The sequence below is a fragment of the Gossypium raimondii genome, chromosome 4 (assembly GCF_025698545.1).
Source record: "Gossypium raimondii isolate GPD5lz chromosome 4, ASM2569854v1, whole genome shotgun sequence".
Classification (NCBI taxonomy): Eukaryota; Viridiplantae; Streptophyta; class Magnoliopsida; order Malvales; family Malvaceae; genus Gossypium; species Gossypium raimondii.
Genome location: NC_068568.1, coordinates 42736839 through 42747450, shown reverse-complemented (window position 1 = coordinate 42747450; position 10612 = coordinate 42736839). Strand labels below are relative to the sequence as shown.

General features: G+C 32.3%; 1 protein-coding gene across 1 annotated transcript; it reads right to left on the bottom strand.

Moving 5' to 3' along the window:
* Positions 1-4821: 4821 nt before the first annotated feature.
* Positions 4822-8279, bottom strand: LOC105778798 (uncharacterized). Its single transcript, XM_052629656.1, has 5 exons — positions 8256-8279; positions 8066-8184; positions 7405-7892; positions 5478-6078; positions 4822-5407 (listed from the first exon to the last, which is right to left on the bottom strand). Coding segments are annotated over exons 1-5 (1668 nt in total). The 5' UTR covers positions 8257-8279; the 3' UTR covers positions 4822-4948.
* Between the last annotated feature and the right edge of the window lie 2333 nt (positions 8280-10612).

Sequence of the window (10612 nt, the reverse complement as noted above, 5' to 3'; positions counted from 1 at the left end):
CCTCAAATTATAATTATAGTATAGCAGCGAAATATGATAGTTACTAATTTTTTTAATAAAAACTAGGGTTCATGCATAATTTCTTTAATAACTAAATATTCTAAACTTAGATCTCATGCCACTATTTCAAAATAAAATAATATTGTTCTTAAATAAAAAATAAAATACCAAGTAAAACTAAAACATTTAAAGTAAAATCGAAGCTGAAACCCTTCGGTTGTCATACCAGCATCCTAACCTGGTGGGTTATCTGAAAAGATAAAAAATAAATGGGAGTGAGCTATGACTCAGTGTGAGTTCCATCATAAGATAACCAAAATAACTGATAAACATATTAAATCAAATCATATAACTTAAATCACATCTTAGCAAATTTAGAATATTGGATTAACATAACAATTTTCACAACGTATAAACAAATACACATACACCATATCATATCAGAATTTCCAGAATTTCAAGCACATGCTTTACGGATGCAAACAGATTCAATATAACAGATAAAATCCTACCCCACCGCTACACACCATACAAGTTCCCTATAACTCATCTATCCCTACATATCGAGTTGTGGATGAACCACCAAGTGTTGCAAGTTAATACGTTGTCAGATGGTTGTGAATGCACAACTTTATTGTAGATAAAAGTTGCAGATAATAGGTGGCGAACCACCAAATTTGCAGTTTAATACGCTGCCAGATGGTTATGAATACACAACATGTTAGCAGATGAAAGCTACCAAATAATATGTGGATGAACCATCAGATTTGTAGATTTATAGTCTGCTAGAACTTCTTCATTTCAAAATGTCACATCCCATGCAAAAATTCAAAGATGCTTATAATAGATTATAACAGAAAGGGTGATCATACCTATAAGTAACAAAATATGGCAGTAATACTTTCAACTATTCAATATAGAAGCAAAAACACATGTTTTTTAGAGATTCAATTTAGTAATTTCATAAGGCATGTTATATGAAAATCATGAATACAGATACACTAACATAATTATTCACAATTCGTGCAATTATATATATGTATGTGATATTAATTCATTCAATTATATTATGGAATCATGCATCATTCATGTTATCACGGACTTGTTTGCTTAAACCAAACCCTAAAAATAGTTTGTGAATCAATTAGGGACTAATTTGAATAAATCATAAAATTCTGAGTCAAAATTGTAAGTTCTTGGTTTCAGAGGACACACAATCGTCTGACTAGACCATGTGGGAATCCCTAGGCCATGTGGAATGGTACATGACCATGTGAGAGACTATGGCCGTGTGGCATTCAAAACTTCAACCTACAAGGATGACACAACCATGTGGGGGTCCTAAGACATGTAAGATGTGTAATCCTAGGGCTTCAGGAGTGGCATGGCCATGTGTGAAGAAAAAAAAATAGAAGATATAGGGAAAAAGAAACTATATTTATATTATGATTTGGAAAGAAGATTAAATATCTAGGGTTTTCACACTTTAAAGGGTTGATTTGGCAAATAAACCGTTCTATTGAAAAAGGGAAAAAAAAACACGGGAGAGTGGTGTGGATAAAACTTGGAACAAAGGGTAAATATGCTAAGGTCTTATCACTTGGGTGGCTAGCCATTCTTGGCAAATTCCTACCACATTTAATATATATAATAACTTGGTTTTGTTCCTTGATTTCTTAAAAATAAAAGTGGAAGAATGAAAAAAGTGGGGCTTGAACCTTTGCTTTCTAAAGAGTTTACTAAGCTCTCTACCACCTAAACTAAGGCTCATTTCTTGATGACTTTATTAATTCTAACATTATGATTTTTGGGGTGTTACACTGGAGATACGGGTTAAATTGATTGACCTACAAACCAATACAGGTTGGTTGAACCAAGCTAAAAAATAATTGAACTGAGTTTCTTTATTTTTATTGGTTTTTTTAATTTTTTTTAAATTTTAATAATTTAGATGATCAAACCGGAAGAATTGGTCAAACTAAGAACTAGTAGTTTGAACGATTCGATCATCAATCATATTCTAAAGAAAGAAAAATAATATATATAAGAGAAAATAACACTTTATGCTTTTTATCTCATGTCAATTTTAATTGATTAGTTATTTTATAAAATGGACTTAATAGTTTAACTTACAATTGAACTAATAAAATACCAACTTAAGGGAAAAAAAGTAGTTTAGGCCACTTATAACAAAAAAAATGTTTAGGTACCAAAATGAGAAAAATGCATACTTTACTTACCTATTTATGGGCTAAGCTTCTTTTTTAAATGGCTAACGGTTTAACTAATAAAGATATCACCTTATGAGAAAAACAAGTAATTTAGGTACCACTTATGACCAAGAATAGTTTAGATGCCAAGATGGGAAAAATGGTGTAGTTTAGGTACAAATCTGTGAGTCAAACCTAAAATATGTCAATATTGCTATATATAAAATTTTAATAAATAAAAATATACAAAATTATTACATATGAAATTAAAATTATATATAAATATATATTTTAAATTAAAATTTAATATAGGTAGACCTAAAATGAGTTTGGGTTAATCATTCACAAATATGGGCGAGCTTGGGCAAAATTTTAGGCCCATATTTTGGGTCAAACCAAGTTTGGCCAAGTATAAAGTGCATTAATATCATGCTTAAGCCCGACCTAAATCTAGACCAATTTGGCCCATCAACACATCTACTTGTGTTTAAAAAGTTAAGGTATCAACTTATAAAAAAAGTATAGTTTAGGTAAAAATTTATGGGTAAACTTTTTTAAAAAAATATATACTTAATGGTTTGACTAAAAATTGGACTAAGGTACTAACTTGAAAAAGAAAATAGGTACAACTTATGATGTAAAAAAAAATTAAATACCAAGATGAGAAAATGGTATAATTCAAGTTGTAATTTATAGGTTAAGCCAAAATTAAACAAAAAGTAATGTTGAATAACACATCACTATCTTTGTATAATTAAAAAGATAAACAAACCAATTATGGCTAAAATAGGGCCCTTCACACCCATTGAAGCTCTTAGGTCACACAAAAGGCAAAAAGTGAGGTTCCAGAAGAATAAGTTCTTACATTAACCTTATATCCATTACCAACATAAATGCATCCATTGCTCACCGACATTCCATCATAAACAGTTGCACCAATCTCATATGACCACAAAATGCTCTCATTTTTAGCATCAATGGCATATATTGGTCCTTGTTTATATGTTGAACCAACAAAAAGTACACCATTTGCTATGGTAACAGGACTACTAACTCTAGAATTGCTCGGATCCACTATCGACCATAGGATTTCACTGCTTTTAACATCCATTGCCACCTATCCACTAGTAGTAATATTTGTTTGGGACAATATCAAAGTAAAATTCTTGAATAGCGAGGTGGCTAATTTGGTGTAGGCCCTCTTCTTATCCGTAGTCGCGCCGTAAGTGCCTCCTCATCCTGGACCACCGGGTCCGACCTCCTATACATCCAAAGTGAAGGTTTAAAAGGAAAACAATTGATAGAAAAGGATACAATGAAGAAAAACTTACAGTAGACCAAATAAGGTCACCATTATCTCGATTTAGAGCCCATGCAAATCCACTTTTTTTAACAGTAGACAATATCTCGCTTAGTTCCATTGACATCGATACTTGCTCAACTAGGAGATATCAAAAATGTTATCGCTTAGCTCATCATATGCTTGCTCAACTAGGAGATATCGAAAAAGTTATTTCATCAATTAAAACCAGTGTTTTCTAAACCAAACTGGAGATAGGAGTTAAATTGATAGACTTGCAAGCCAATACAGGTTGGTTAAACCAAGCTAAAAAATAATTGAATCATATTTCTTATTTTTTGTTGATTTTTTAACTTTTTATTTTTGTAAATTTTAATAATTTAGGCGATTGAACTAGAAGAACTGATCAAACTAAGAACTAATGACTTGAACAATTCTACCATCAGTCCTTTTATAAAGAAGAATATATATAAGAGAAAATAATACTTTGTCTTGTTTACCCCATGTCTATTTTAATTGGTTATCTTTTTTATATAAAATAGACTTAATAATTTAACTAACCATTAAACTAACAGAAGTACCAACTTAGGAAAAAAAAGTAATTTAGGCCACTTATAACCAAAAAAAATATTTAGGTACCAAAATGGGAAAAATGCATACTTTAAATACCATTGTATGTTAGGCATTTCTTTAAAAAAAAAAGAGCTTAATGGTTTAATTGAGGTACGAACTTCAGAAAAAAAAAAGTAATTTAGGTACCACTTATGACCAAAAATTTTTTAGGTACCGAGATGGGAAAAAGGGTGTAATTTAGGTACCAATTTGTAATTTAAGCCTAAAAAAATGTCAAGATGACTATATATAAAATTTTAATAAATAAAAATATATGAATTTATTAAATATTAAATTAAAAAGAATATAAATATATATATTTTTAAATTAAAAATTAATATGGGTAGGCCTAAAATGAGCTTGGATTAACCATTCACAAATATGGGTGGACTTGGGAAAAATTTTATGCTCATATTTTGGGTTGAACCAAGTTTGGCCTAATATAAAGTGTGTTAATATCATACTTAAGCTCGACCAAAATCTAGCCTGGCTCCATCAACACCTCTACTTGTGTTAAAAAAAGTTCAAGTATAACTTGAAAAAAAGTATAATTTAGATAATAATTTATGGGTTAAGTTTTTTTAAAATATACTTAACGATTTGACTAACAATTGGACTAATGAAGGTACTAACTTGAAAAAAAAATTAGGTACCACTTATAATCTAAAAAAATTTAAATACTAAGATGGGAAAATGGTATAATTTAAATTGTAATTTATTAGTTAAGCCAATTTTACATGAATAAACATCACTATCTTCATATAATTAAAAGGAGAAACAAACCAGTTATGGATAAAATAGGGCCCTTCACACACCAATGAAGCTTTTAGGTCAAACAAAAGGCAAAAAGTGAGGTTCCGGCAGTATAAGTTGAAATAAAAGCTCCTATATTGACCTTATATCCATTACCAACATAAATGCATCCATTGCTCACCGACATTCCACCATAAACAGTTGCACCAGTCTCATATGACCACAAAATTCTCCCATTTTTAGCATCAATAGCATATACAGGTCCTTGTTTATCTGTTGAACTAGCAAAAAGTACACCATTTGCTATGGTGACAGGACCACTAACTCTGGAATTACTCGGATCCGCTATCGACCATAGGATTTCACCGCTTTTAGCATCCATTGCCACCCATCCACTAGCATTCGTATTTATTTGGGATGGTATCAAAGTAAAATTCATGAATAGTGAGTTGGCTAAGTTGGTGTAGACCCTCTTCTTATCCGTAGCCGCGCCCCAAGTGCCTCCTCCTCCTGGACCACCAGGTCCGACCTCCTATACATCCAGAGTGAAGGTTTTAAAGGAAAACAATGGATAGAAAAGAACACAATGAAGACAAACTTACAGTAGACCAAATAAGGTCACCACTATCTCGATTTAGAGCCCAAGCAAATCCACTTTTTTGAACAGCAACGACAATATCTCGCTTAGTTCCATTGACATCGATACTTAGCATCATCGGGGCCTCTCCGAAATCAGCATCAGGGTTTGGACCAGGAGGACAATTTGGGGTGGAAAGATTATTGCAAGCTAAGAACCAAACATCATATCCCCCTAACTGACGATACCATTTGATAGCACCAGTTTCCAAATCAAAAGCTAGGATTGAATCTGAGTGGTTCTCGGGCTCAACACACTTGCCTGGACTAGTCGGCACTGTTTGATTATTCTCAGCTTCTTGACATTGGCGTACTCGAAGAGGGGCTGAATATAGGTTCCCAGTGCCAACATAGACATGGTTACGAGTTGTATCAATGGATGGACTACTTCCCCAGACGGCTGCTCCTGCATATCCCCCCGTTTGACCGAAATTATCAGGTAGCGTAAAGGTTTGCCATAGGACTTTGCCGGACCGGACGTCTAATTTGGCAAAGCTACCGCGGAATGTGCAGCATTGCTCTATGCTTACGCCGCTTTCTGCTGAAGATGTGCCTACGTAAAAATGTCTGCAAGAGGTCTTAGATGTAAATTGTCAGTATCTTTCTAAAAGGCTCTTCTGGCATTAGGAAAGGTTTGAATATAAATAATAAGTTTAAAAAATGAACTAGGATAAAAAATAAAAATAAAAAAGAAGACATAATGTTAAATTTAACTCTTACGTTTATATTTTTTGTCAATTTGACAATTTTTTTGAGCTAAATTTGACTTCAACATTTTAAAAGAGTCCTTTTTAGCATCAACCTTTTGAAAAGAGACAAAAGATTTTTTAACAAAATACTTACTAAAATGTTAAATTTTAAACACGACAACTTGTACGGTAACCCTTTTAACAAGAATACTAATTAAAATGTCAAATTTTAAACAATACAGCTTCACGACAACCCACATGTACTCCATGCTAATTTTTAAAAATTTTATGAACTTTTCAATTTTTTTAATTTTGATTTATTTTCATTTATTTTATAACTTTTAAATTATTTATTGACATGACATATAAGACAAAAGTATTATGTTAGTATAATATGTACATGGATTGGCATGTGAGTCCTATTTTATAGCTTAGTTTTTTTGTTAAAATTAATGTTTTAATTTGTATGTCAATTTAAAATATGATTTTACTCTTTTTTGAAATTAAAGAAAATGAATAATAATTCATTTATGATCTGATAGTTGTATTCCCTCCTCTCTAGTTATAGGTCTTGATATAAATCATCTCTGCAGCATGTTAGCCTCATCCAATTGATGGAGTAACCAACCCCTAAAATGTCAAACAAGTTAGCTATGACTGATACATACATATATATATAAGCAGTGTTAATTTTAATTCCATTTAGCTCTAGCACTTAAATATTGTAATCAAATTCATAGTCTTTGATTCATCTTTCAGAATTAATCTTGTTCAAACTTCGAATATAACTGTTGAATATATAAATATTTAATAAGAATATGTTCTGTTTAATATTTATATATGTGGGATATTTTAGAGGTGGATTGTACTCAAAATTTTGAGAAATTTTTATTTTTTAATTTTAGAAAATTTTAAATACATTCCTTAAATTTTTGAAAATTTGTATTAACTTTACAAAATTTTAGTTAGATACCTAATTTCTTTTAAAAATATTCTCATTTAATTCCTAAATTTTTAAAAAATTACTAAGCCCCAACTTTGTTCCACGATCCCCATTGGATAGTTTTTAGGATTTTATTCTTCTTTGCATTCAGAGGTTTTTGGGAAATAATATCTTTTAACTTATATCAAGACATGCATGAAACACAAATATTGAATATGAATATTTGAAAGAAAAATGAAAATGGGAACAAAACAAACTAACCCTTTATAGTAAGTTCCAGACATAGTGATGATACCAGCGGGATGGTTATCAAGCTGGGTTGACCAAACAAGCTCGCCAGTTATTCTTTCGACAGCAATAACAATGGCAGGGCCAGAGATTCCAATGATGAGCAAATCATCTGCAATTGTTGGCGTTGCTCTTGCAACTGTCCAGTTAACATTCACGATAAAACCAGTGGCATTAAGCCCAGTTAACTCCTCCAAGTTTTTCTCCCAAACAAGGGACCCATCACAGGCTTTAATAGCATAGATGTTCCCGTTCCAGCTCGGAAAATAAAGGGTTCCATCGAAAATCGCTGGCGTCGCGGTTATGTCTTTGCCTGCAATGAATTCCCATTTCAAACGCAAATTGGAGACTGTTTCAGGGCTGATCATGGTCTCCTTCTCCGCATATCTTCGGTTATATAAGTCCCCACCATGGTTCAACCAGTTTTGTGAAGACTTGGACTTTTTGGCAACTGAGTTCCACTGCAAACAACAAACATCTTATAAATATTAGTATTAGGAGATATTGTGCATTTGGAAAGTGAAAACCATTTTAACAGTTTTGTCTTCTGAGTTCTAACAAAAGAAATTGTCCTTAGAATGGATTCCCACAATATGCAACATAAAGCTTTAGGGTTTTTAGGGAAAGAACTTACAGCAAATCCCGCAAAGGTTGGGTTTAAAAATGGGAAAATAAATAGGAATGTGAGAATAACATTGTTGTGGAATATGGAAGCCGCCATTGAACTTGAATGTTGGTATGTATGATATATCACTGCATGAATTTATATAGAAGAACATAATCAATACCAATTTAACAGCCAAAATTGTAATAACTCATCTTACTCGTTTGAATTCGTGGTTTGCAAATCGTTCATTCTAATTGGTTTGACTATGTATGTGGTTTGAATTTATACAGTATTTTATCATTAACAAGCCTAAAAAATAGGGTAAACTATAAAAATAGTCACTTTTGTTTGTCCCATATTACATTTTAGTCACTTATGGTTGAAATGTTACTTTTTAGTCATTTACGTTATCATTTTGTTACAAAGTGGTCACTCTACCGTTAAACTCTGTTACCTCCCTAACAACAGTCCTACGTGACAGTCCAAATGGGTTTTAAATGCCAACTTGGATGCCCAGTTGCTGAGATGAAAATAAGTTTTAATTAAATAAATTCAATTTGGACTACCATGTAGGACATCCAAGTTGGCATTTAAAACCCATTCAAACTACCATGTAGGACTGCCGTTAGGGAGGTAACGGAGTTTAACGATAGAGTGACCACTTCGTAACAAAACGATAACGTAAGTGACTAAACCATAACATTTCAAACATAAGTGACTAAAATATAATTTAAGGTAAACAAAAGTGACTATTTTTGTAGTTTATCTAGTATAGAAATAGATATAATTTATCAAAACTACATAGGTAATTTCATCATTCTCTTTTTTGGTATTGCTCTTCTAAAAAAGGAATCGGAATCGGAAAACAAAAGCTCTAAAAGAAACAGACAAGCTGTTGGAGAAAAGATTGCTTCTTATTGTTAAAAATGAGAAGAATGGCCTGCTATTATATTGTTTTCTGAAGGGGCAAAATGGTAAAATAGTAGTGTCACTTTCCATAAATAGCAGAGGATTAAAATTCTGCAACAGTCAAGATTTTCCTCAACCAAAAATATTCTGCAACAGTCAGAGGATTTTCCTCAACCGAAAATATTCTAGAAAACAAATAAAATATTTCTTTGTCTTACCAACTTTCCCCCACTAATGCAAAGGAATTGAAAACTTTTCTAAACATGAGAAAAGGTAAAACATGAGAAAAGCAACAGCGAAATTAGTCGCTTAAGCACTAGTATCTTGTGGATTGACCTAGTACGTAGTGAAATGAGTGGTTTTTCTCTTTAACAAGTGAATGAATCTTGAACTTATTAAGATAGGGGTTAATTCATGAAACACGACTAATCTAAAATACAATTGATATTACGCAGGTGATTTCATCAAGTCTATCTCAATATAGGCCACCCGAATCATAACTATGAAATCATTAAGAGCATTTGTTAAGCTCATCCTCTTAAATTTAAGTTTGATGAATTCATCAAGTCCATCTCAATAGGACCACCCAAACTCTGGGTTATGAACTGATTTATGTAACACCCCATATCTGACCCAATCGCGAGATCTGGACTACAAGGTGCTACCTTCCATGTCCAAATCTTAACTAACACATCCATTACCACATTCCACAATTCATGTTCATGTAATACAAATATTACTTAACACGGTTAGCTAATTGACTTCACCAATTACAAGAATTTATTACAATTATATAACTTTAATTTATGATACAATTTTTTTTACAAGGGTAACATTACCATATTAAAATATTTACTTAGTCTTGAAATTAATTTTCTAACCATATTTAATTACAATTTTGACTATGACCCTAAGGCTCTGCCTCTAGGTCACCCCGTTGTATGCATATTACAACTGAAAAGTAATTTCGCCTGAGCACGGCAAATTCTGGCCTGGTCCCTTTTCAAATCCTTGAATTTCCCTTTTTACCTGCAATACATTATAACATACAAGCAAGTACAAATGAACTTAGTGAGTTGTCCAATACCTTGTATTAGCACAATGCTAGAAAGCTTGTACATCTTGGAAAGCAATTCAGCTCACTCAATTGCATTGGATCTCTTATGGATGATTTAAAATCAGGAGATTTCACATTTGGACTATACACGATCTTGCACATATAAAGCTCCCACTTATGAGATTTCAAAGATGTATAATCATAAATACAAATTTATAAACATTTGACGTTTTGGCGGATTATACCCACGGATTCTTTCTTCAATAATTGTTTTTGTGGACTCTTATGCAATTACCTCCCTAAGAGATAATCCTTGTAAATTCTTACTTGCGGACTTATGGAAGAACACCTATAGATAATTCCCAACAGCACGTGACTTGCATCAATGGATACAGATAGCCAAGTGAGGTGAGTATTGGTGAATGGTTTCTGCTGTGGACTTCTATTAATAATTTGCCCTAACGGACACAAGTATGTGGATCCATACTTACAAATACATATACATTTCGCGCAGAGACTTAGATAGATACATGGCTTGAATAGGAAACTCATCCATTACGGATTAGTAAGAAAATGATTTCTTATATAAAAAGGGGTTCATATACGCG